The sequence below is a fragment of the Bos javanicus genome, chromosome 2 (assembly GCF_032452875.1).
Source record: "Bos javanicus breed banteng chromosome 2, ARS-OSU_banteng_1.0, whole genome shotgun sequence".
Classification (NCBI taxonomy): Eukaryota; Metazoa; Chordata; class Mammalia; order Artiodactyla; family Bovidae; genus Bos; species Bos javanicus.
Genome location: NC_083869.1, coordinates 30,961,618 through 30,989,106, shown reverse-complemented (window position 1 = coordinate 30,989,106; position 27,489 = coordinate 30,961,618). Strand labels below are relative to the sequence as shown.

The window sequence follows — 27,489 nt, the reverse complement described above, 5'->3', positions numbered from 1 at the left end:
TCCATTTCTTGTTTGGGCTGTTTGTAGTTAGATTAGATATAACTAAGCTTCACTTATTCTGATTACCTATGTCATGTTTCAATATCCAGTAAATAATATGATCAATATTTCAGGTCCCAAATACTATAACATCTTCATGTAAATAAAATTGATAGGATAATTTAGCTATAAAGGATAGGAAATTATAAAAAGTCATGTAATATTTCTTCTTAGAATACTGTACATTCAAATTCTAAAAACAAAGATATTATAATTAAGTATCCATCCAGTGTTATGATATAATTGGTAGTAGAAAAAGAAATCAATAAACTTCAAGTGCCTTATAATATATAATCCTTAATTTTAAATGGTTTGGTTGAATTTAAAAATAACCCTGAACTAGTTTTAATGGAGGAGACATATGATATTTATGCTTCTATCAGTGGTATTGTTAAATTACACACAAAAGTATTTTCTGTTATATCTATAGTGTATATAAATATGCTTACTTTATCAGTACCACTATGCCAAGGAAATATTTCATATAAAGAAAATTATTTTCAGAAAATAAAGGAACCAGATTCTTAGGGAAATCTATAGAACCCTTAGCCCAAATATAAATCAAATGTTTCTAGTACTGACTACAACATCTATTTTAGAATGGGTTCAACATACTTCAATGTGCATTTTATCATGTGCTTACCTCATCGATGCCCTTTATAAAGTAGCTCCTATCAGCTCAGCCATTTCCTAATGTTATACACTAATAGTAATAACATTGTAACAGGTCCGAGAATGCTGTGGCCCAAACTACTCTGATTCCATGTGGCACTCATACCTGGCCCTGTGTCGTTCCTGCAGCATTTTAAGACCGGGTTAAAGACTGGATCCCTTCATTTATGCTGATCCCATGAACGACCTGACTTGGCTAAAGTTTATTGCATTTCAAGATTTAAAACAACTTCTTTCTATTATATTTTTCTTTTGGTGGTATTTGATTTAACTTAAAGGAAAACAAAACAACAACCAAAGATTCATTTCTGCCTTTATTAACTGGAGAGGTAAGAGTGCCAGAGTAACAAGTAGTTTCCAAATGCACAATGAAACACAGGAGTGCATTGGCCAAAGAGAATGCAAACAATCGGCTCTTGCTATAAAGCTAACAATGTGCTGCTCTTTTCAGAATTAGAAAATTAGAGAATATGTTTAATAACAACCAGTGGTATATGTTTTCATGTCAATGAAAAGTGGATAAATTTAGACTTTGCTGTTTATGTGCGTTTGATCAAATCTTTTCTGCATTTGACATGAAAATACACTTGTGCAGCTTCTGTTGGTTGGGTCACAATTTTAGAATAAAACCACCCAAACTACTTCACAAAAGCGAGATCGCAGACTACCATACGACTCTAGCAGCTTATGTAAGCTCTGCATGATTTTATTTCAGAATCTCTCTCTATAAAGGAGCTTAATCAAAGATTACTTAAGTTGTTAGCACCACATTTTTAAAGAAAAAAAAATACTGTGGTGCTGAATCTAATCTTGTGACCCCCCACCTCTACCAAAGCAGACTGGCATTATGTTTAAGAGATTCTTAAATTACAGATCAAGGAAATGAATACAGAAGACTTAAGGGCACGCCTTTGGAATTTTTATATTATAGATTAAAGAAACTATTTTAAAAGCTTTTCTGTGGAATTGATTTTCAGAAGCTAAATGCAACTAGTTCATCTGAAGGCAGCACAGTTGATATAGGAGCTCCCGCTGAGGGGGAACAACCTGAAGCTGAGCCTGAAGAATCTCTGGAGCCTGAAGCCTGTTTTACGGAAGGTGAGGAACAGAGCATGTACGCTCCTTAGACCTCTCTGATCTAGCCATCTCTTCCCTCCCTCCCTGGCTCGTTCTAATCCTCTATAGGTATCCAGCAACTGTACATTTACTTGTTTGTTTGTTGCTTTTTCTATATCAAAGCATAGATGATTTTTGAAAAATGAAGATTTAATTTATGGCATCAGATCCAGTTTTCTATTTTTGTGAATCCTGTTCTACCCTAAGAAATGCTGCTAACTATCTGGGTGTTTTGGTGGCCTTGTAGATAGAATCTTTGATAGGCAAGAAAACCCAATCATACATATTTCTCTCTGCCTTTAAAAAAATAAAAGAAAAAAATTTAAGTTGAAGGAGTAATTTATTGTTTACTGTTTTGTCAGGTTATAATGGTACAAATTGATTAATTTACATTTAAAGTGTCCATGAACACTTTGCCATTTGATACTGGAACACATTCTTAAATAAATGTGGTTATGTTATTAAAAATAACATGTCCGTGAATAACAATTACCTGTATCTGTCAAGGTCAAATATATATTATTAGTTCTGAATGATACTAGATAATCAATAATGAAATATCAAAATATACTGAGTGATACAGTATGGGGCACCATGTCATTGGAGTAATACTAAGAGGATTTTGTGAAGAAAGCTAAAATTATGTTATTTGAGGTGTGGATCAGTTATCTCTGGAACAATAACGTGTACCAAACCACTCAAAACTTATCATATAACAAAAATCGTATCTTTGCTCACAAGCCCATGGCTGGCAAGATGATTTTGCTGATCTTGGTTGGGATTAGTCCTAGAGCTGAGGTCTTAGATGAGACAATTGCCTGACTCAGCTCCATCCACACTCTGGCCCAGGCTTGTTCTCATGGTGAAAGCAAAGGAGTGAGAGAGGAAGCCTAAATGCCAAGCACTCATCAATCCTCCACTTACATCAGGTTTTCTCAGTCCTGTTCACCAAAGCAAAAGTGCAATCCAGATTCAATGTGGGAGTGTACTACAAACAAAGAGGCATAAATATTAGTACAATAGCAGACCATGACAAATCTCTATTGTAGGTATAGAACTGTTTCTCTAAAACCCTAGGAATCACTTCATCCTTAACTCATTTTTTTGGTTAATATCTATTTAATAATTCATCCTATGTCTTAGCCTCAAATTCAATATCATATAATAAATGCTTAAACAAAAGTTTATTTTAATAATGATGATAGTAATGCTATTTAATTACAACTAATTCTAGAAGTGTTCCCTTCATTTTCATTTCATTTAAGAACATTAAAGCTGTTTAATTTGAACTTTAAGCTAATTTTAAAAATATGTGATTATGCAAGTGTCAAAATTGATGTCAATAGATTTAAGAGTTTTGCAGATGAGTACATTACATACACCTATTGCTTTTGGACTTGAATGCATTAGAGAAAACAAATGTTTATGTATTCATTGTCAATTTTTAAATTATTTCAGAGGAAGAGATATTTTTTCAGCATGTTATGAGGGAAACCACTTTTTTCTACTCTTTCTTCCAAAATTCTGCACATATATCAGTGAAGTTAGTTGATTTTGAAAAAAAATTATGACTTCACAAAATATTCAAGAGGTTAGATATATCACAAAAATAATTTATGTAGCATTAGTTGTTATTCTTTCCCAGACAATTAGCTTATTTTTAGGGTCACAATATATTAATAATAATATTTATGGTAATATCAACATTTGTTTTTTGTGAAGTTAAAAAACATTTCAGTATGAAATATAACCAACCATAACATTATAGAACACAATAATAAAAAATACATAGACACTCACCAACCAACGAGAAGGCAATGGCAACCCACTCCAGTGTTCTTGCCTGGAGAATCCCAGGGACGGGGAGCCTGGTGGGCTGCCGTCTTTGGGGTTGCACAGAGTCGGACACGACTGAAGCGACTTAGCAGCAGCAGCACCACCACCAACCAACTTTAGCAGTTTGAATATTTTTGTTTTATTTGCTTCAGGTTTTTTGTTTAAGAATAAATCAGATACAGATTTGACCCCTTTTGGACCCTTTCCTTATCCCATCCTTTGCTTCCCTCTCAGAAATGAACCAGTGTTCCAAATTTAGCATTTATCCTTCCTGCTAACATTGATCTTTTTATATTGAACAGTATTTTTTCATCTCATATCCTCTTTAGGGGAAAAAAAAATAATAATTTCAGTTCCACCTAGTTCATTACAAATATTTTCAAGGCATGTTACTCTTCTTAATCCTTTGGGAGACAGAAATGTGAAAAAGATCACCCTCAAAGAAACAAGAAATATATGCTATTTATTTATTACTTGAAACACTAATAATATTTAAGAGGACTTCATTAAATTTTCATGAAACAAATTATATGATCTGGCTGACATTATAAAGTAGCATCTGATAAATATCTGTGCATTAAAATATTATGCTTCTTCAAAATGAGGTTTCTACTTTTCTATTCCTTGAACAAGAGGTCTCTGTCAGAGTCAAACCTCTATGTCAGGAATCTTCTCTTTCTCACACCCCAGCGCCCCCATATACATGTGCTGCCAGGTCCTGTTACTTAGTAGACTCTTTTGCCCCTGACCATTGTCACCACCATCACCCTTGTTTTCACTTTCTTTCATGTTACATTGACTGAATCTTCTAGACTCTTGACTACTTGTCCATCTTTTGTCTTCTAGCCATCTGATGCCTTGTACAGGCATAGATCATTCTAAATCAATATTCTTATCAGGTAAATCTTCATAACCCCCAAATAAACCCTTCAGTGTTGTCCCCGTTAGATAGCACACAAAATCTAAGTTCTCTAACTGAATCTTTCAGGTCCTTTTCAGATTGGCTCTAGCTGTCTTTTCTGGTGGTAATTCCCAATTTTCTGCTTCATACAATTTCCAAACTTCCCTGCCACCAAACTTTATTTATTTCATTGCTTCTCCATTCCTTTGCAGCTCTATGTATTAGAGCTGATTCTAACACATCCTTCAAAGTTTAACCCCAAATCCATTTCTGTACAGCTCAGTATTAGGAGTTAACCTGCTGGTAAACTCTAACAAGAGTTTTCTTTCTGTAACTATGATATCTATGGACAAATCTTCCCTACTTGAAATGCATACTGTGTTTAGAGACACGCTGCGTTTTGCATATTCTAGTATTATAATTGTCCAGTATAATTCCTTGAATAAACAAGTATGCAATAAATATTTGTTGAGAAGCCTTTGATCTAGTAGACCACAAAAGTGTTTGTTACCTTATTGCTGATAATGGCTGGAGTTGCAGAAACATACATATTCAATAATAGTAGGATCTTTATATCAATTCTTGTTTATCTCTGGTTATCTTATTTAGAGAAGTATTATGAAACTTTCCAAAATTCTATTTAGTGAAGTCGCTCAGTCGTGTCTGACCCTTTGCGATCCCATGGACTGTAGCCTACCAGGCTCCTCCATCCGTGGAATTTTCCAGGCAAGAGTACTGGAGTGGGCTGCCATTTCCTTCTCCAGGGAAAATTCTATTTACTTGTGACTAAAAGGGAAATGTTTACATTGTATCATTAAGTGAACTAATTAGAAATCACATATAAAGTTCAAATATGAGTGGAATTATAGGATAGGGATAGGATGGAAATACTAACCTTTGGTGATTTCTTTCTTTCTCTTGTTCTGTACTGAGGTTTTATAATGTAATACATTATACTATATTATTAGACCATTATAATAGCCCCATAAGCACTAAAAAATAGTTTTTGGATGAATGATTTTAAAATGTGTAGATGATTTCTATGTCTACAAGTGAAAGCCATCTTAAAAAATAAAGTTATTTATAATGTATCAGGTAATAATGTAGGTGAATCTCCCACCCACACAAATATGCATAATCAAAGAGTGATATTTTTTCTTCATTTGCTTTGACATATTTTAGACTGTGTGCGGAAGTTTAAGTGTTGTCAGATAAGCATAGAAGAAGGCAAAGGGAAACTCTGGTGGAACTTGAGAAAAACTTGCTATAAGATAGTGGAGCATAACTGGTTCGAAACCTTCATTGTCTTCATGATTCTGGTCAGCAGTGGGGCACTGGTAGGTAACATGATCTGCTCCTTTACTTTTACCTGAAACCCTTTACCTTTCCCCTCAATCAACCTCCTATTGCACAAAAAGGTGTTTTCACAAGAAGGTGTTTGTGAAGATGAGAGACATTGTATGATATTTTTAGCACAGTGTGAGAGGCTCGCTAAGTAGCAACTTTTATTGTTCTGCCGTAGGCCTGAGATTGAATCAAATTTAGATCAGTATGATTTTTTGTGAATATTTAAAGTACGACCCTTCTAACTTTTAGTCATCAGAACCAGTTTCTATTAAGAATCAATATGTAGACAGGGTATGGGATTATCAGCTAAATATCAATCTGCTTAGCATAAGCTCCATTGCTCTGTTCATGACAGTTCACTAGGGCCATCCACATTGAAGGGTAAATAGATTAAATTACCCACAAGCAGCAAAGTGAGATCATTACAGACTTATTTTATATCTGATTTCACTCAACAGAATGGTCAAAAAACCAACAAAAATAAAAACCAATTTCTCCTTTCTCCTTGATCCAGATCACCAAGTACTGATAGTTTTTCCTGTAAAAGGATTGAATTATTAATAGACAAATGCTCTTTTCATTCCAGAAGACCCAGGGACTCCTGCAAATGAGTTCCCTTGCCCTTTCCAAAGAGCTCTGCAGAATAGTGGCAAAGGGAGGTTGCCACTAAGGGACAACTATATTCATGCTCAGATTGAGCTAGAGAGATAGAGAAAGCAAAAGACTAATCCCTGCCCCTTCCCCAAGCTAAGGGGACTCTTTGTCTTACATTTTCATCACTAAATGGGTTTAGGGTTACAGTCAAGCAACTCTGCACTGAGCAAAGCATATATGCTCGCAGATGGTTTTGTGCCTCCTATTGTAGACAGAAGCAGCTGGCAGTGTCTCAAAAATTTTAAGCTCTGATGGGATATCCTGATACCAAAATTTAAAGATTATTTGAATTAATTTGTTGGCTGAAATGCCCAGTTAAGAGTCACTTGCATACAGACAACTATAGAGCAAAATGCAGCTCTGGGAAGCATGAAGTCTTCCAGCCTTAGGCGCCTGAAAAGATGCTTGCAAGCATGAGTTTTTCTAATAAAGTACCAATTAGAGACAGTTTATGACAATGAAATTCAATGGAGTTTTTTCACTTACAGGCCTTTGAAGATATATATATTGAACAGCGAAAAACCATTAAGACCATGTTAGAATATGCTGACAAAGTTTTCACTTATATATTCATCCTGGAAATGCTTCTCAAGTGGGTTGCATATGGCTTTCAAGTGTATTTTACCAATGCCTGGTGCTGGTTAGATTTCCTGATCGTCGATGTGAGTATTCTGCATGTTATTGTTTCATTTCACTGGCATGTGAATGGTAACTTCTAGTCCTTGCTTGGTGTCTGGCACACAGTAGGCACTCAGTACAACTGCAGGACCCCAAATATAAATGATGGGTCCCATCTTCCCAATAAGAAAATGTCCCAAAGCATTTTTTGCCAGAGTTTCACAGACAAAATAGTTAAATTAATATTTAAAATCCCAAGTTACACAAAGGAATATATAAATGTAGAAATTTTGCTTTATCACTCTCACATATAACTGTATTTAAATTCTTCACGGGCATCTTTGATGTTCACATTTTTGTCATCTCCAGAACCTGTTGCAAAGTGTGTCCTGCAGGTGTATTAGTAATCACAAAGGAATATGAAAGTCCAAGTAGCAAGAGACATTTCTTGATTTATATGATTATAGAAACAGATTAGCTATGAGCCAATTACTTAAGAGTTTTATGAAACTATATTGGTGTTGAAAATAATATATTAATAAGATGCAGTGCCAGAAAGTAAGAGGCTTTAAAAATATGAATATGAGTTTATTCCCTTACTTTTGAGGGAAATTTTTGAAGAAGATCTTAACCAGACAAAATTTTAAAAATCAATTTTATTTAATTTTGAAGATATGCTTCTTAAATGCCTTTAAATTAATAGTTAATTTTGTCTAGAAATTTAAGGCCTTTTGTCTAGGAAAAAACTAGGAGAGCCAGAGGGAACAAGGGCCAGGAAACCTGGAGGGAGGGAATAGAATGATACTCAGATTAATTAAGAAGAAAGACACTGAAATTTTTAGGAAAGAAAAATGTGTGTTTTAAGTACTGAACTTTAAGATAATATTCTGTTGATTATAATAACTCCTTGGCAATTAAAGAAATATTATGATATATAAAATTTACATATACCAGAAAAAGAGAAAAATGGACTCTTTCACGGAGAAAGTTAGTTTTTATAGTTGTAGGTGAAAAAAAATTCAACTTAATTTAGTAGGAGCTTTCTAGTCATCAAACAATTAAATTTATAAGAAATAAAGAGATTTCTTTGAATTTAAGAGACTAAAATATCTTTTCCTTTTGCTGAATCTGCATAAAGCAAGCCTATTATTTATATTAACATATAAAGCTACATGCAGAATTATATCAAAAGTTTACTGGTGATAAAATGACAATAATACTTTAAATCACATGTGTTTGAGCACTACGAGCAAAAGAAAAACATACCATGACAATACCAGTTCTTTTATTTGTATAATGAGATTATGGACGATACTTTATTTTCTGTCTGTGGTTATGATACACTGTAAATTTTTAATCAACATATCTTACGTTTACTATATCCATGTAATAATAAAGGCATTAAGTCAACACTACCTAAATATAAAGAAAATCTTAAGAGAAATGTGTGAGCTGCTGTTCATGTTACCTAGTGTATTCTGATGTTTACCTTCTTGGATTTAAGAAAATTATTATGATAATACATTAAGCTAATTAATGCCTTGATTTATATCAAACATGTTTATCAATCATCTATTTTGTATGGAAGAGACAAATATGTATGCCATTTTCTGGGCTTATGGGAGCTTACAGGCAAGTAGTGAGGATAGATATGTATACAATGAGAAGATGACATCTCTATTAGAAGTTTCATCTGCTTTGCTGAGGAAGAAGCACAGGCTTCATGAGGGCAGTGCAGTGTGAACTGGCATTTGAAGGATGTCAGTGTCAGCAGGTACAGATGAGGCAAGGGCATCAAAGCCTTGAAGACACTGCTACATGCCAAGCAGGGCTTGTTCAACCACCAAGTAGTCCTATAGGATAAGTTCTGTGCCACAGGGTGAGGAAAAGTAATTGGTTGATACTTTGTAATTGGTTGATAAGAAACTTAAGTTGGAGAAGAGATTGAAGGACCTGAGATGCCATTCAAAGAGATTTATTAATAGATCTATGATTTAGTGATTGAATAAAGAAGCTATTGAAGAGTTCTCGAAGATACTCTTCTGTTCAAAAGTATCTATGGAAAGTGAAAAGAAAAGCTCACCCAAGAAATTTGCTGGAGATGTCAGTGATGGAATGGAAGAAAATTACTATTTAGAGGCCAAAAAAAGAAGACCAGAAAGAGAAGATCTACATGTATCTCCTTTTCATATTTAGCAACACAAGACACATAAAATTGAATGTTTACTACTTCTTTAGCCAATAAATACTGTCCCTGTTCACAATTTTTTTCTTATGTCTAACTTTTATTTTTCATTCTTTAATTTATACCTATCTCTTTTTCATTCTGTCTTCAGAGAAGATAAAGTACTATAAGTCCTCATGTTTTATACCTAGAAAATCTTCACAATAAATGATAATTCAGTAACTTTATCTTTCATTTGTCTTTGAAGAGATTTGCAAAGCCTAAAAATTTAGATTTTAGGAAAAATATAGAACCTCCTTAAGACAATTTTATAGATTAAATTTTTCCAAATTTAATGGTTTTTCTATTTCATATTACATGTGCAAAATTAGTTTGAATAAGTCAAGTTGTGTTGTAAAATATTTTTATGTGCCTCATTTACTTCTCTTAAAAAAATGTAATACCACTAACACCATATTCTTAAAAGCTATATTACACATCTGTTCTCATTTTCCTGCTTTTGAAATTCAGGTGCACTTTAGGAGAAAATATCTCTTCTTTAGCTTATATAGTTTCAATGGGCTTTCTATGTATTTTCAAAGGAAATCAGACATTTCTGTGCCACCTGTGGCAGTTATTCTTTTCCTTTCTCGCTGTGATGTTACAACTTATATCAACTACATTAGCCATCAGTATAAATAACTAAAGGAAACATTGTTCTGACAATTTCTAATTAGTTATACTAAAATCTCAACTTTTTAAACTTAATGATTTCAGTTTTCCCTAATGAATGATCTTAGGCCTTCACACTGACATTTACAAGACTAAAGCACTGCTTAGAAATCTAGATCTTTCTGAGTGTGTTTATATTCAGTCAACTGTGTCTTGCATACTTTGCTTGCATACTTGTACTAGGTTTTCTGTTCTCTTTCAGGTCTGCTAAATAATATGAGAAATGATAAAGTTTTATAAATCTATAGATGAAAATTTCATTTTGGTATCATTCTTTTTCTTTCTTTACATTTAACTCTTTTAAATTTTCTTGTCAAGAATCTTGATAAAAAGAGCATATATTGCTGCTGCTTTTTCATTAAGTTTATAGCAATGGTTCTCAAAGTGTGGTTCACTGGCCAGTATCATTAAGCTTAAGTGGGAACTTAAGGAAATGCAAATTCTCAGGTCTCATCTGAACCTTGGCCAGCCATCTGTGTTTGCAACAAGTGATTTTGATGCTCACTAAGGTTTTGGAACTGGTTTATTGCATACAGCAAGGCTGAGTTGTGTAAGCTTTTTTGCCTATAAATAAGACAATTGTGTTGCTTTTTTCTGTATAGGTCTCATTGGTTAGCTTAACTGCAAATGCTTTGGGATACTCAGAACTTGGTGCCATCAAATCCCTCAGAACACTAAGAGCTCTGAGGCCGCTGAGAGCCTTATCCCGGTTTGAAGGAATGAGGGTAAGACCAAATGCTTTAGTATTTGTTGGAATTATAATTGAAAACAGGGTTTCCCTGATGGCTGAGGTGGTAAAGAATCTGCCTGCAATACGGGAGACCCGAGTTCCATCCCTGGGTCAGGAACATCCCTTGGAAAAGGGAATGGCTACCCACTCCAGTATTCTTGCCTGGAGAACTCCATGGACAGAGGAGCCTGGCGGGCTGCAGTCTATGGAGTCGCAAAGAGTCAGACACGACTAACACTTTCAGTATAAACTGCTGTTTTGAACCTTAGACGTGACACATCCAGGTTAAATTTGTCTTCTACATTCATATTCATGTAACCAATCAATCAGTAATATTTGTCAGACATCCATAAATGACACTGTTGGAGGCACTCACACAACATAATCCCTGAATGATGGCTTCTAATTAGAAGCAATGAGATTGCTTCTACCTAGACTTTTTTACTCTGTGGGAAATTTCTAGCATGTTGTGTAGACTTCTGATGTGAGTCAACATTAGTTATGTTCATTCCAGTTTATAAATGTGAAGGAAATCCCACTCACTGTAATTTGAAACCACCAAATCATTCCTCATCGTTTTTCTTCCCTGCTCCATATGGTGTCTTCTGAGCCTTTTAAAGTCCAACCCTGGCCTTTTTGCTCTCAAACAAAGGCTGAGCTAGCTAAAAAGTAGGTCAGCTGTGGAAATCTAACACTCATTTAGAAAGGTGGTACAAAGGAACCGGGAGGCATTTGTACTGCCAGTTGTCATCCCCTGAGGCATAAAACCTGAGACTACATACCCTCAGCACTGAGGAAATGATGATGCCCTGTCCAGGTAGGTTTGGCCATTCAAAAAGGAACTTTTAGGTGTTTTGTGATGTTTTAAAATAGTTACTTAGGATTTTCTTTGAATGTTGCAGACACAACCAGAAATGGATGATATATGGAGGTATATGTGCTTCTGTATTTGTGTGTGTATGGTATCATAGAAAGGAATGGCTAGCTATTAAATTCTTTTCAGCTTACCAATTTAAAAACCTGTTTTACAGTAGCTATCTTAATTTTTTAAAAAGAGAATCAAGCTTTCAGTACTAGAATGATTTTTATATTTTCTCTGTTGAGTTTTCATGTATAATGACCTACATTTCTAGTTCTTCCATAGATCTGACTCTCTTTTCACTTCTTTCCCCATCTCACTGCTGTGCCAGGTCGTTGTCAATGCTCTTTTAGGGGCCATTCCATCCATAATGAATGTACTTCTGGTTTGCCTGATCTTTTGGTTGATATTCAGTATCATGGGAGTGAATCTTTTTGCTGGCAAGTTTTACCACTGTATTAACTACACCACTGGAGAAATGTTTGATGTCAGCGTGGTCAACAATTACAGCGAGTGTAAGGCCCTCATAGATAGCAACCAAACTGCCCGGTGGAAGAACGTGAAAGTCAACTTTGATAATGTGGGACTTGGGTATCTTTCTCTGCTTCAAGTAGTAAGTAACCACTTTATTATTATTCACTGTGATGTGTTACTAAAATGAATATAAAATTCTTCTTACTCATTGTTTGCAATACATATTTCCTTAAGCCCATCTGCCTAGATTCTTCCTTAATCGTGGATGAACTGTCTTTTTTGCACCATGTTGGAGACTGGATGGCTATATAAAGTTTAAAGTCTCCCAGACTATGCCTTAGGTTTCCAGAACAAGTCTCTGTTACTGAAATTTCTACGTAGATTCCCACTGTCTTCCCCAATCTGAGCAAAGTAGAGGCATTGGCCCGAGGATAGGATTGGAAAGGTAGGGGAGGGGTGGTAGATTTCTGTCCTTTGCAGATACCAGACAGTATCTAAACCCTTGGCAAGTCTCCACTCACCCAACTTTCACGAACACCATAACCAGATATTCCCCTCACATGGACTCCTACCTTGATTTCCATCTTCCTGCCTGTTGCTTCAATGCTTTAAGATAGGGAGATTGCTCTCTTGCAAACAAAAACCTTCCTATCAAGTCTATTATGCCTGCTATAATTTCATAAAATTCCATTTAGCTTCTCAACTGACCATTCTAAGTCATGTTCACACGCTCCCTGAGTTGATCCACTAACACGATACCCAACACTAGATGAATTCTGCAGGGTCCTGTGGCATTAAGAAACTGAAAAACAAATGTGCATGACTTGTCTTCAGAATTACTATGTCTCTTCAACCAAAAATTTTAAAAAGTAAATTGGAGTTAGGTATAATAGTTTTTAGATTATAAAGTTTCTTCTTATAGAATAATTGCCTCAAAATAGTATATTTGGTAATTTCAAGAACAAACCATCATGATTGGTGGTTGGTGATAATATCATTTAGAAAAGATAAGCAGAAAAGACAACCTTAAGATCAAATAATGCAACATATTTTTCAGTTTGTCTGAAGGTAATACTATATACGCGAAATTATTTCATGTTGCATTCTTGTATATATACATAAGAGTCAAAGGTTGTTGATAATTGATTTTATGATAGCACATTGTTATAATCTATCATGATTTAAGTATAGATGTTAAAGTCACATAGAAAGATGTTATGAAATATGAAGGAAGGAATTTCAATGCATATGTTTTAAAACTTTGCCAAAAGATTTTAAATGTTAATTTCAAACTATTTTATATACCTGTTTTTGAATAAATCTTGGTTAATAAATCTTATATTTAGTCTCTTCTAGAATTATAATTTGGGGAAAAAAATTCAATGGTGTGACTTTTTTTCAGGCCACATTTAAAGGATGGATGGATATCATGTATGCAGCAGTTGATTCACGAAATGTAAGTCTATTTAGAGGAAAAACTGTTTAATTAGATCTAGTGACTATTTCTACAGTGTTGTAATTTACTGATATTGTCAATAAAATAAAACCATAGGTCAATTTATACAGAATATCTGCATTAGAAAAATAAAATATTCAACCTTACATTACTTCTTCCAGAACTTGATTTGAATGTATTTCTCTGTTCACTGTGAATGTTCTAACATATCTTTCCTAGTGTCTAGAATAGCAACTGGCACTTAAAAATTTGTAGATTCTATTTGTTCTATTTGTAAATAGAGATATTTTATTTTTGGTTCTAATAGTTCTAGCCATGAATTAAAAGCCCTTATAGGCGCTCTCTTCATCTGTCTCAGATTTCCTCCAGCTTTTGATATTCTTTTGTGATAGGAAAGTCTGAATAATGATAACAGAAAAAAAAACAAATATAATCATATTTCTTTTCAGAAAGTAAGATTTTATGATAAAAAGGGCTTTCATAATGTATCTTACACACATCAGCACTTTTGAAATTTTTTGTGGTAATCTCCATATAATTTCTCACTATTTAACAATGAGGAGGGAAATCATGTTTTAAAAAAGAGATTGGTTTCTCATACATTGTCAGAGCATAGTAATTAAGCTCAGATGTTATATCCCTGACACCAAAAACATGTGGTAACTTAGAGAGAGTTCCTGAATTTTTTTCACCTTATTAAAAAAAAGAAACTATAAGAGCTTGACACCCTGCATTTTATCTCTTTTATTATCAGGAGTCCCATTTATAGGCTCTTTTGAATAATATTAATAATTTATAATTTATTACCACTCACTATGTTAAAGGCTTTCTTACATTATCTCATTTTCCAAAGTAGTTTCCTACCTATTTGATTAATTCAAAGTTCTCTCCACCTTTCTAATCAATAACCTACATGACATACAAATTACTTTAGGTTTCTTCCTTAATAACTTAGCGAACACTACTGTATTTTGTTGTTCAGATGCTCAGTCATGTCTGACTCTTTGCGTCCTTATGGACTGCAGCACACCAGGCTTCCCTGTCCTTCACTATCTCCCAGAGTTTGCTCAAACTCGTGTTCATTGAGTCTGTGATGCCATCCAACCATCTCATCCTCTATTGCCCCCTTTTTCTTCTGCCTTCAATCTTTCCCAGCATCAGGGTCTTTTCCAACGAGTCGGCTGTTTGTATCAGGTGGCCAAAGTATTGGAGCTTCAGCTTCAGCATCAGTCCTTCCAATGTTGATTTCCTTTAGGATTGACTGGTTTGATCTCCTTGCAGTCCAAGGGACTCTCAAGAGTCTTCTCCAGCACCACGGTTTGAAAGCATCGGTTCTTCAGAGGTCATACTAGTATATAATCCCTCAGCATTCAAACACCTTACAAAAGATGAAATTCACTTGGCTTCTAAAAGTATGGAAAGTTATTCACCCTTACTCTTGTTTAGTCAAGAGAGAAGTGCAAATTTAAACCAAAATTAAATATTACCTACCTACTTTCCTGACTGGCAATATTTAAAAGTCTGACAATATCAAGTACTGCCAAGAACTGCAAGAACTCTGGTATGCTGGGGGTGGGGTGGGGGAATGGGAAAATGGGTAAATATTCCTTTAAAAGGCTCCCTGGTGACTCAGATGGTAAGGAATCCACCTGCAGTACAGAAGACCTGAGTTCGAACCCAGGTTCAGGAAGATCTCCTGGAGAAAAGAATAGCTACCCACGCCAGTATTTTTGCCTGGAGAATTCCATGGACAGAGGGGCCTGGCAGGCTACAGTCCATGGGATCGCAAAGTGTCTGATGCAACTAAGTGACTAACATGTTCACTTTCATTTCTTTAAAAGAGTTGAGCATTATCAACATTATTCATACTTAAAAAAAAAAAAAAAAAAAACAGAACTGTGTTGGATAAGAAAGCACATCATTGTTACAGAAACAGTACTTAAGACCTGCTAAGTACAATGGATCAATAGACTCATTTTCAGAATGGAAAGATACTACTGATGTACTTATGTCAACACATATGGTAATAATTCTAGTCTAGCAAGAGAAATATATAACAGAAATCAAACCCTTACTCTTACCTATTACTATTGGCCAGTTTCTATTCTAACACTTCTCATATAGTAATATATTTAGCCTTCTGAATGACCATATTAGAGTTGGTTCTGGTTTTTTTTCCATTTTAAGGATGAAGAAACTGAGTCAGAGAGAGTAAAATTTGAAAAATTTTAACAAAAACTAGTGTAACTGTAGCATCTCTTCTGTAGGAAGAAGAAGTCCTCACCCCGCATGCCCCACTGGGGTCTTAAAAGTGCATTCATATCCTAGGCATTTATTGGATGAAATGAATTTTAATTATTCAGACTTTTCTATGAGTTGTTTCATTTTCTCAAGTCAATGAAAGAGTTTGGAGACTCTTCAATAAGTGTGTTAAACTTGATCTTTCCTAAAATCTGTTTAACTTTTTAAAAATTTCCAGTGATAGAGATATGCTTTGAGAATTGAAAATTCACTGATGTCTTTTCTATGAAACAATTTTTAGGTCTAATGGTTATCATTTTTTATACTTTGTAGGTAGAATTACAACCCAAGTATGAAGACAATCTGTACATGTATCTGTATTTTGTCATCTTTATTATTTTTGGTTCATTCTTTACTCTAAATCTTTTCATTGGTGTCATCATAGATAACTTCAACCAGCAGAAAAAAAAGATAAGTATACTAAAACTTCATCTTTGCTCTAAAGTGCTAACTAAATATACCCCAATGTTTCTTTTGGCTCCAAGTGCAGTCATTAAGAAGAAAGAATATAAAATTCAGAAATTATTTTGACTTAATCATCTATTAGTTTTTAAGTGATTGATAATTCAGATAGCTGAATTACTATCAGCTGTCTGAAAGTACTGATATTTCCAGTACAGAAATATGACTAATTTACACGTTGAATATATGCATATCTAAAATACATGTTTGTTAGTAACTTTAGAATAGAATGTGGAGACATTTTTGACACAATTACTAATATGGATTTTATAGCTAGCAAAGAACATGATTTTTACAAGTTTTCCTTTCATTTCTTTACTTTGGAGGTCAAGACATTTTTATGACAGAAGAACAGAAGAAATACTACAATGCGATGAAAAAATTGGGTTCAAAGAAACCACAAAAACCCATACCTCGACCTGCTGTAAGAATAGCATACTTTCATCACTAATAAAAGCTATGTTATCTATCACTTTTATAGCCCAAATTGCTAGATACTAATTTTCGTGTATTTGCAAAACAGTTTTAGTTTGCCTTAGTAATGTGACCAGATAGCCTCAATAGTCTAAGTATTTGGTATTTTTTAGATACATAATATGTAGAAATTATGTAATATATTTTATACACAGACATAAAAATATATAAGTAAAAATGTTCAGGCTTATATACCAATATTATTCCATAGGATTGACATCACTGAGGAGCTTCTAATAATGTAGAAAAGAAAACATATTCATATATACATAGTGTGGAAATATTGAATGTTCTCAGAGTGCAGTGAGGACCAATTGGGATAACTGATACGTCTTGGATATGCCCCATATTCTGTCCAGCTCTGCAGATTGAATGGAATCATTAATGAAACAAGTCATAGGTCTTGTTTGTTCCTGGTTTTTAAGAAAAATTTCCTATTTCCTCCAAGCATCTTGCCCTAAATCAGATGACATCCTTCTCTATGGCTTTTTATGGTGATTGTGATTGTATATTTGCCAGTGGCTACTGGTCTGTTTGGTTGCAGCAAGGAATTGTTGTCAGAAGAGTCCCTGAGATCTTTTATGTTTCAGAACTCCTCTCTGAAGGTATACATGGTACAAGGTAATCAAGTGTTCCCCAGGAATCATGATGCTATGATTCCATTAGTGATGATGTAAAACTAGCTAACCTAAAACTGCCCATGCCCCTATTCTGTTTGTAAGATAGCCAAAAGCCCAAAGAAAGTAGATAGTAATATTGGACAAAACATAAGGAATGTAGAATTTGAGCCTACTTTTTGAGAAATAATACAACTTGAATGGATAAAGGAGAAAAGCAGAGTAATGACTTATGTGAAAAAACAAACACTCCAAAGTCATGGAAATAAATATTGCAGTGAAAAATAGCGATATATTTTTGAAATAGTAAGTAGGAAACAAGGTTTTCTGGGTTTAATGAGTCAAGCCCACTATGAATCCGAATAAATCCATCTTAATTTATCCAAGTAAAAATACAATATCAAGTGCACAGCATGGTAATGTGAAGAAAAAGAGATTTTTAGAGACTGGTATGGGGGCGGGCAGGAGGAGAAGGGGACGACTGAGGATGAGATGGCTGGATGGCATCACTGACTCGATGGACGTGAGTCTGAGTGAACTCCAGGAGTTGGTGATGTACAGGGAGGCCTGGTGTGCTGCGATTTATGGGGTCGCAAAGAGTCAGACACGACTGAGCGACTGAATTGAACTGATAGGAAAATGTTAGACAAAGTAATGCTGGGCCTTAGACAAGAAGATGAACCCTTACATACAAGAAGATGAGTCCACAGTATAGGGTCATGCCAATAGGACTGGAGATAAGTGAGCCAACAAGAAGCCTCAGTGGCATGAGGAACCTATAAAATATAGGAAAGGAGGGAGGACATATAGCTAATAAAGAAAGTAAAGCAGTTAATGTTTTGTGAAATTATTGATTCTGTTAATGTAACTGAAAGTCCTGTAAAGGCATTTGGAAAGGTGAGGTCTTATGAATATGGGATAAGGATTTTAGAGTTGTCATTGTCATACATAATTCAGTTGAGCTCTAAAGCATAGGTTCATTTTTGAAAGACAATTATAATATATCAAAAAAAAAGTGGTGAGCGTGAAGCCTTGTGTACTTGACCATTATAAAAGAGGTAAATCAGTGAAAGAGTGAGATTTATTAGTAAGGCAGCACATACATATAGATAATGAGAAAAAAATTTTAATGGCTGTTTAATTACGTCAGATAACATGTAGATTTACTTTAGTAGGAGTAGGGATGCACAGGAAATGATTAGTGAATTTAGCTAGAAGATTATTGGCAACAATTTGGCAAATTAATTCAGTCATTCATTTACAATGTATGATGCTAAGCATTTGGAATTAAATACTAAACAGAGAGTCTATTTGGTAATCAAATAGTCACACCAACAAATAGAAATATCCAAGAAGGAAAGAATCCATTTAGCTATGAGAGCTGATAAGAAAGAAGGGGCTGATTAATCAGGGAAGGCTTTACTGAGCATGAGCCTAGGCCTGAAGAAGAATGAGGAAGTTTCTATAGGCCATGTAAGAAGAAAAGAGGGATGTATATGTGAAGGTCTTGAGGTAGGAAGGCCGGTGAGGCTGGAGTGCAGAGGCTGGGGGTTCATTTGGGACATGGTGAGAATGAACAGGTTAGGATGGTCCAGACTTTTCTGGGCTTCTTAGGCCACATTAAGGCAAGTCTTTGTCCTTAGAGCAAAGCGAAGCCATTGAGCAGAGCCTGGTCAGTTTGGGTGTTGTGACTGTCACTGAACCAGCATTGACAGAGGCAGTGTGTGCGGTACAGACTCATTGTGGAACTATTTCAGGGGTGATAGGGAACCTGAACCAGAGTGGTGTGGAGATGAATAAAATGGATTTGTGAGCTATCATAGGAATGAAATTAAAAGGTTTATTAATTGAATATGAGACGTGAAGAAGGAAGCAACAAAGATGACTCATGAGTTTCTGCCTTACATGCTGGATGAAGAGTGGTGTCACACAGAATAAGAAGTGGGACATGAATGGAGAAAACAACTGGAGATGCTGGTTTACAGAATTTGAAAATCAAAAGGGGACTCTGAAAGAGAATGAATGTTGAATGAATGTTAGAAGTAGTAGTAAAATTTCTAAAGTAGTAAAGTTTCTAAAGATTGAGAGATTAGTTTCAGAGCAAAGCAGCAATTCTAGAGAGGAAGAGATTGAAGAGAAAGGGAATAAATATAGAATAAAACTGCACAGGATGTGGCTCAAAAACAGTGTAGATTACATTACAGAGGAAAAGGGACTGAGTCCTCCAATGATTTTGGAGTAGTATATAAAAAGACAGGTGTGGACATCAATATAATATAAAATGACAAAGAGGTAGAGGAATTTCTTTATAACAATTGACTTTGGTGTTCTCAAAAAAGAAGTAAGAATACAGGGCAAGAGAATAAGAAATTTCTAAGAAGTTTGAAATTATCCTGGGAGCAAGTGAGGGACAAAGGATTGCTCATCATTATGAAGAGCCAAGACAAAGTGAGAGAACATAAGCCTTAGTGAACATGGCTTCCAAGGCTATACAGCTTCCTCCAGCATATTCTGAAATTTAAATTGGAGACAGTGACTGCGTAGTGGAGTTGTATATTGATCTAACTCACTGGAAAACTAAATGGGCAAAGAATCTTAAGAGATTTTTGGTGAAAATGCTGACATGAACATAAATAGCAAGTTGCTGCTTTTCAGCCATTTTGAATCTGCTTCACTCTAGGTGCTGTATCTGTGGAAGAAAATTGATTTTTTAATTAAATAAAAGCAAACCATTTGCAATAAAATGTCATACATTTTATGAAACATGTAAGCACAAAATTGTCTGAGATCACAGAGTGCTTAAAACTTAAAACGGAGTTAGGATGCACCAGACTGAGAAGGGGAGTCTAATAATGCCCCTTGACAGAAGCATTATGACAGAGGAGATGGATAAACAAGATAAAGCAGTATGGTACAAGAGTAGTAGCAAGTATCAGAAGGGTAGAAATAAGGGGAACGTAACCAGACTTGGAAAGGTAGACTTCAGTACCCGAGAGCTAAGAACAAGGGGCTGAGAACTGGGATTAGACGCATTTAAGTTGAAGGAGGCCCTCGAAGAACAGATGCAGCTGAAACAACATAAGTCCAGTCCATCGGGCTAAGTATGTATTCAGAGAAAATACATGTTTTATTTATGTATTTATTTATGCAAAAATCAAATGTTATTTTTACAAAATATAACAAACCAGTACTATTTGATATCCCAGAATTCCAGTATGGAGTAATGGAGGCCTCTACTAGTCGGGCAGGGGCAGAACACTAGCACAGAGAATCCAGACCAATAAAGGCATCCATCTGGAATGCAGTCTATGAGCGTAGATGCAGCAGAAGCTCTGTAGTTCTAGTTGAGAAGGTAGAGGACGACCTAGCAGAGGTGAACCAAGTTCCAAGCTCTAGGATGAGGAATATTGAGCACATAGAGGTGAAACGAAGAAAAAAAACAGGGCCCAGTGAACATAATTGGTTTACAAGATGAGGCCTTAACTTCATAAACAAGACATAAGGCTAGTTAGTGCTTAGAAATTAGGTCCAGATTGAATAGGGCGAAGTTTGAACATCTAAATTTTAAGCTATACTTTTTTAAAAGATGATTTTATTCTTTTTTTTTTAAAGATGATTTTATTCTTGTAGCAGTTACCTCATATAAACTTCATTCTGCTTTCCTTTGTCTTAACATCTTACATAACCATAGATGGGTCAGCAAAACGAAGAAATTTACCCTGGTATGATAGTATTAAATAAAATATAGAATTTAACTGGATTTAACCAACTATTCCATCAATGTCCTTTTACTTGAACTATAATTTTAAAAGCATCTTCTCAGCTGAACCTTAAGGTAGAATTTAAGATGTTGTGGCTTTGCTGTGCATAGTGGGTGGGGAATATAAAGGAAGAAACTAGGGTGGAAATGACCCCAAAAAGCTAGAAAAGTATTTATTCATTAGTTCTTCAAAGTTAATTTTGATGCTCACCCGAAACACAGAAGATAACAAAGATTCATTATAGTGACCAATATTTACTGTCTACTGTACACTAGGCACTGAGAAACTAAAAGGTGGTTCTTAACATAAAGTCAGTTTACAAAATCTGCTATCATAAACAGTATAAATAGAACAAATACCATTTGGAAAGAGCTGGATATTCCAGTATACAAAATTTTCTTCCAACTGTAAACCAAACATGGAATGTTTTGTAATAAAAGCTGTATTTTCATATTGTTATGTTAAAATCAGATAAGTTGGACTTGATTTGTTTTTCAGTCTCTAAGGGAATTTCACATACTCTTTTTTTTGCAGAACAAATTCCAAGGGATGGTCTTTGATTTCGTAACCAAACAAGTCTTTGATATCAGCATCATGATCCTTATCTGCCTCAACATGGTCACCATGATGGTGGAGACTGACGACCAGAGTCAAGAAATGACCAACATTCTGTACTGGATTAATCTGGTGTTTATCGTTCTGTTCACTGGAGAATGTGTGCTGAAACTGATCTCTCTTCGTTATTACTATTTCACCATTGGATGGAATATTTTTGATTTTGTGGTGGTTATTCTCTCCATTGTAGGTAAGAAGAGGTGCTTTCATGCAAGTGAAATTTTTAAGAGTAAAAATTTGTGTTTTAAAACTTTAAAGTATTTTTCATTAATACTTTCTCATTCATCCCAAAATTTCAAATAAAGTCTAATGAAGAGTCCATTCTCAGCTTGTCATTTATCTAACTGTGTGCTGTGCATGAAATTATATGAAAAGAAAAGAGAATTTATATTATTTATATTTATATTATACATGCAGCTTTCATGTATCATCTTGTCCCATGCCAGAAGAAAATAACTACAACTTTGGCATAATAAACAGTCATACTCCTGTGGTATAGACAAGTATTGCTCTGAATAAACAGTTCACACACATGTACACAGATTAATCAATAGAAGTAGTCAAATAATTGTCCTTGATAATTGGAATAGCATGTTGTGTGCTTATATATATTCACACTCAAACAAGCCTCATGTCATCTTTGGGTTCAGATAATTTTCTACAGTGTGTAATATTCTTTTTCAAAAGTAGACATTTTGTTCAAAAAAATCAAAGCAGATTCATTTCATCAATACATATTGCTTGTGTGTAGGATGTTAAATCAGGTGCTGGAAGTAAAGTTCTGCCTGTTTGAGGAAAGAGAACATACACATAGAAAAGTGTTATTCCACTGTGTATATACTTTTGCTGGTTAAACAGAACTTTGAAATAAGGTGTCACTCCATTTGATCCCAGTGATGGTGCTATAGGGAAGGAATGTAGTGATTAGGGAGGGGACTCCTGGGTTATACAGACCCGACCTGGTGCATCCATGTTTTCACTCTTTACCAGTTCTGTGACCTATGGCAAGAGGGATCTCACCTCTCTGATCCCCGGTTTCCCAAGAAATATTTTTGTAAAGTGGTGTTGTGAGGATTAAATGAGATTATGAAAATAAATGCACTTAGCACGTATCTATAGCACAAAGAAAAGACTTAGTAAACATTAAGCCTAACCACCACCAACAAAACTATTTAAAAGCTATTATCACCATTTGGCAATGCATAAAATCATTGCCAGGATTCAGTCCCAAGTATGTCTGTCTGGAAAGCCTGGGTTGTCTCTTCTGCCACCTCCCACATAAAACTGATCAAACCATCTGAGAAGAATAAGTCTCATATTCCTAATCTAAAATCCCATGCTTTATCCATTAGTCCTTATGCAAATACTAGTATAAAACTAGTATATCAGAAACATAAATCCATTTCTGTACTTCACTACCATATACATTGTGTCTTTTGGTATATGCTTGACTTGAACCAGGAAAAATGACCATTAATACCTTCAGTTAGTATAAAACTGTTAATGTTATAGCACTAAACATACCAGTTTCATTTTGCTAAATGAATATTGCAGATTATATGTAAATATGTGTGCGTGTGTACCAAATTCTCATGTCCACATTTTATAAAACTAGTCTGTGCATATGTGTATGTGTATACCTAATTCTCATGTCCACATTTTGTAAAAATAGTGCTTATCTTAGAAATGTACATTTTCATTTGCTGCCATTACATATAACATGATTTTTGTTGTATCTTGGCTTTCCATAGGTATGTTTCTGGCTGAGCTGATAGAGAAATATTTTGTGTCCCCTACCTTGTTCCGAGTGATCCGTCTTGCCAGGATTGGCCGAATCCTGCGTCTGATCAAAGGGGCCAAGGGGATCCGCACGCTGCTCTTTGCTTTGATGATGTCCCTTCCTGCGCTGTTTAACATCGGCCTCCTGCTCTTCCTGGTCATGTTCATCTATGCCATCTTTGGAATGTCCAACTTCGCCTATGTTAAGAGGGAGGTTGGAATTGACGACATGTTCAACTTTGAGACCTTTGGCAACAGCATGATCTGCCTGTTCCAGATCACCACCTCTGCTGGCTGGGACGGATTGCTAGCACCTATCCTCAATAGTGGACCCCCAGACTGTGACCCTGAAAAAGATCACCCTGGCAGCTCAGTTAAGGGAGACTGTGGAAACCCATCTGTTGGGATTTTCTTCTTTGTCAGTTACATCATCATATCATTTCTGGTTGTGGTGAACATGTACATTGCTGTCATCCTGGAGAACTTCAGTGTTGCTACTGAAGAAAGTGCAGAGCCCCTGAGTGAGGACGACTTTGAGATGTTCTACGAGGTTTGGGAGAAGTTTGATCCCGATGCCACCCAGTTCATAGAGTTCTCCAAGCTCTCTGATTTTGCAGCGGCCCTGGATCCTCCTCTTCTCATAGCAAAACCGAACAAAGTCCAGCTCATTGCCATGGACCTGCCCATGGTCAGTGGGGACAGGATCCACTGCCTCGACATCTTATTTGCCTTTACAAAGCGTGTTTTGGGTGAGAGTGGAGAGATGGATGCCCTTCGAATCCAGATGGAAGAAAGATTCATGGCATCGAACCCCTCCAAAGTCTCCTATGAGCCCATTACAACCACTCTGAAACGCAAACAAGAGGAGGTGTCTGCTATTGTTATCCAGAGGGCTTATAGACGCTACCTCTTGAAGCAAAAAGTTAAAAAAGTTTCATGTATATACAAGAAAGACAAAGGCAAAGAAGGTGAGGGAACACCCATCAAAGAAGATATCCTCATTGATAAACTAAATGAGAATTCAACTCCAGAGAAAACCGACATGACCCCTTCCACCACGTCTCCACCTTCCTATGACAGTGTGACCAAGCCTGAGAAAGAAAAATTTGAAAAAGACAAATCAGAAAAGGAAGACAAAGGGAAAGATATCAGGGAAAGCAAAAAGTAAAAGGAAACGATATTCCATTTTGTGATCAATTGTTTACAGCCCGTGATGGTGATGTGCTGGTGTCAACAGGACTCCCACAGGAGGTCTATGCCAAACTGACTGTTTTTACAAATGTATACTTAAGGTCAGTGCCTATAACAAGACAGGGGCCTCTGGTCAGCAAACTGGGACTCAACAAACCAGAGAAACAGCATCGACAGGAGGTTTCTGTGTTCACAACCAGCTGACACTGCTGAAGAGCAGAGAGTAATGGCTACTCAGACTCTAGGAACCAATTTAAAGGGGGGAGGGAAGTTCAATTTTTATGTAAATTCAACATGCGACACTTGATAACAGTAATTGTCACCACTGTTTATGTTCTAACTGCCACACCTGCCATATTTTTACAAAACGTATGCTGTGAATTGGTCACTTTTTTTTTTAATTCACAGGTTGTTTACTATTATATGTGACTATTTTTGTAAACGGGTTTGTGTTTGGGGAGAGGGAGTAAAGGTAAGAAATTCTATGTTTCTCTATTGTATAACTGGATATATTTTAAATGAAAGCATGCTGCACTTCTCATTCTCATGTAAAAAAAAAAATCATGTCACAAAAGGGAAGAGTTTACTTCTTGTGTCAGGATGTTTTCAGATTTTTGAGGTGCTTAAATAGCTATTCATGTTTTTAAGGTGTTTCATCCAGAAAAATTTTACTGTGCCTGTAAATGTCCCATAGAATCCACAAGCATTAAAATGTCATTTTATTTTTACATAATTCATTACATATACATGTATATATGTATATGTGCATGTATATACATATATATGTATACACACACACACATATACACACACCATTACATAGTCATTCTGAGTCCTGGCAGCATGACTATAACATTTTTGATAAGTGTCCTTTGGCGTAAAATAAAAATATCCTATTAGTCCTTTCTAAAAACCTGAATTGACCAAAAAGCATCCCCCACCACCACTTTATAAAGTTGATTCTGCTTTTTCCTACAGTATTGTTTAGCCATCTTCTGCTCTTGGTAAGGTTGACATAGAATATGTCAATTTAAAAAATAAAAAAGTCTGCTTTGTAAATAGTAATTTTACCCAGTGGTGCATGTTTGAGCAAACAAAAATGACGACTTAAGCACAGTATTTATTGCATCAAATATGTACCACAGAAGTAGAGTTTGCAAGCTTTCAACAGGTAATATGATGTAACTGGTTCCATTATAGTTTGACGCTGTCACTGCTGCATGTTTATCTTGCCTCTGCTGCTGCATCTTATTCCTTCCACTGTTCAGAAGTCTAATATGGGAAGCCATATGTCAGTGGTAAAGTGAAGCAAATTGTTCTACCAAGACCTCATTTTTCATGTCATTAAGCAATAGGTTGCAGCAAACAATGAAGAGCTTCTTGCATTTTATCCTTCCAATCTTAATTGAATACTCTATGGTAAAAAGCCCAATGTACAAACAGGTTGCAAGCTGCTTAATTCTGTTGAAAATATATGGTTAGAGTTTTCTAAGAAAATATAAATATTGTACAAAGTTCATTTTATTTTCCTTTTCCGCCTTTTTGTACATAAATGAGAAATTAAAAGTATCTTCAGGTTGATGTCACAGTCACTATTGTTAGTTTCTGTTCCTAGCACTTTTAAATTAAAGCACTTCATGAAATAAGAAACAAAGACTAAAATGCAGTGTAGATTCCTGCTTTTTATTAGTACTGTAAACTTTGCACACATTTCAATGTGAAACAAATCTCAGACTGAGTCCAGCATTTATTAGCTTTCATAGTGATGCCTTATCATCGAAAGAGGCTTAAGGAACGATGAGTCGATATTCTTGGCATTGCTTGAATCAGATGGTTCCACCTAGTCTTTTTATTCTGTAAATCATCAGTCTTTTCCAGTGTTTGTTTACACAGATAGATCGTATTCTTACTAACCCATATGACACTAGAACTTTATCAGATATGATATGAGATCCAAGCTTTATTCCACAAAAATCGTATAAATGAAATTATATTACCAGTCACAGCAAAACATTTTGTGTTTCTTTCACAAGCGACATTAAATGTAGATTCTTTATACTAAAGCTATTGACTTGTAGTGTGTTGGTGAAATGCATGCAGGAAAATGCTATTACCATAAAGAACGGTAAACCACATTACAATCAAGGCAAAGAATAAAGGTTTTGCTTTTGTTTTTGTATTTAATTGTTCTGTCTTTGTTTCTATCTTGGAAATGCCATTTAAAGGTACATTCTATCATGTAAAATGATCTATCAGAAAAAAATGTAAAAAATACACATGAAATATAATAATTCACCTTTAAATTTTTCATGGAATGGAAAGTAATTAAGAAGAGTGTACTGGATATCTAGTTTTAATATTGGCCAAAAACCTAGATATGGTATTGGATAGAGTAGTGGAAAATTACATAAATTAATAAAAAATTGACTAACATTTTAGCTTGTGCATCCTTTCTCCTTCCTGTCTACCTGCTGCTTTGTTTTTGTCTTGTTATTCTCTTTTCCTATTTTGGTTCCTTCCCTATGCATCCTTGATCTACTTTTCTATATACCTTTCATCACTTCTTAAGCTCTCAGTATTTTTCATTAAGGGTATTCTCTTTGTTTCTTTTCTGCTTGCCAAAGCTTTTGTTTATTACCGTCTATAGGTAAGAGAGTCTGTATACTTAGACTTGTAATAATCTGCTGCACC

The 27,489-nt window shown here is 35.2% G+C and overlaps 1 protein-coding gene across 2 annotated transcripts in view; it reads left to right on the top strand.

The window, feature by feature from the left end:
- The window catches only part of SCN2A (sodium voltage-gated channel alpha subunit 2), a 137,628-nt gene extending 110,397 nt beyond the window's left edge, over positions 1-27,231 (top strand). For both annotated transcript variants that reach the window (XM_061436464.1, XM_061436454.1), the window contains exons 18-27: positions 1,689-1,809; positions 5,747-5,901; positions 7,054-7,227; positions 10,682-10,804; positions 12,000-12,281; positions 13,545-13,598; positions 16,173-16,310; positions 16,681-16,785; positions 21,748-22,018; positions 23,580-27,231. In XM_061436464.1, the coding sequence (XP_061292448.1) occupies positions 1,689-1,809; positions 5,747-5,901; positions 7,054-7,227; positions 10,682-10,804; positions 12,000-12,281; positions 13,545-13,598; positions 16,173-16,310; positions 16,681-16,785; positions 21,748-22,018; positions 23,580-24,775 (2,619 nt within the window). In that variant the 3' untranslated portion in view covers positions 24,776-27,231. The remainder of the gene's footprint in view (positions 1-1,688; positions 1,810-5,746; positions 5,902-7,053; positions 7,228-10,681; positions 10,805-11,999; positions 12,282-13,544; positions 13,599-16,172; positions 16,311-16,680; positions 16,786-21,747; positions 22,019-23,579) is intronic.
- Positions 27,232-27,489: the final 258 nt, after the last annotated feature.